Source organism: Pteropus alecto, unplaced genomic scaffold (assembly GCF_000325575.1).
Source record: "Pteropus alecto unplaced genomic scaffold, ASM32557v1 scaffold5, whole genome shotgun sequence".
In the NCBI taxonomy this organism is placed as follows: Eukaryota; Metazoa; Chordata; class Mammalia; order Chiroptera; family Pteropodidae; genus Pteropus; species Pteropus alecto.
Genome location: NW_006441953.1, coordinates 33,491,738 through 33,492,152, shown reverse-complemented (window position 1 = coordinate 33,492,152; position 415 = coordinate 33,491,738). Strand labels below are relative to the sequence as shown.

Genomic DNA, 415 nt, shown 5'->3' with positions numbered 1-415 from the left:
TGCGTCGCGCTTGCTTCTGCTACGCACTGATCTGTTCTCTTCCGGTTTCTGCGTATCTCATCCTGGTGACAACCCTGCGTTACCACTTGTTTATATGGAGTGTGTTTTCTCCAAAACTTCTCTACGAGGGAATGCATCTGCTCATCACAGCTGCGGTCTGTGTATTCTTCACAGCCATGGATCAGACCAACACAAAGCCTTAGACCAACCTCTCAAGACCCTGGGAAATAATACATTTTTAAAGTCTACTATTTACTTCATGGATTTGATTAATAAGAATATGTTTAAATGCAAGATGATTTTTTTAAAAAGACATGAATTCTACAATGTCGATGGGTGGCTTCAATTCCTTTGATTATTGTACTTCAATTTAGATTAAATAGTAAGTAGTTTAATAAAAGATCACTTGAAAATA

The 415-nt window shown here is 37.6% G+C and overlaps 1 protein-coding gene across 1 annotated transcript in view; it reads left to right on the top strand.

Annotated features, from left to right (window-relative positions):
- PIGG (phosphatidylinositol glycan anchor biosynthesis class G) overlaps nt 1-415 on the top strand; it is a 25,974-nt gene extending 25,559 nt beyond the window's left edge. The window contains exon 14 of the mRNA XM_006919053.3: nt 5-415. Within this exon, the coding sequence (XP_006919115.1) occupies nt 5-203 (199 nt within the window). The 3' untranslated portion in view covers nt 204-415. The remainder of the gene's footprint in view (nt 1-4) is intronic.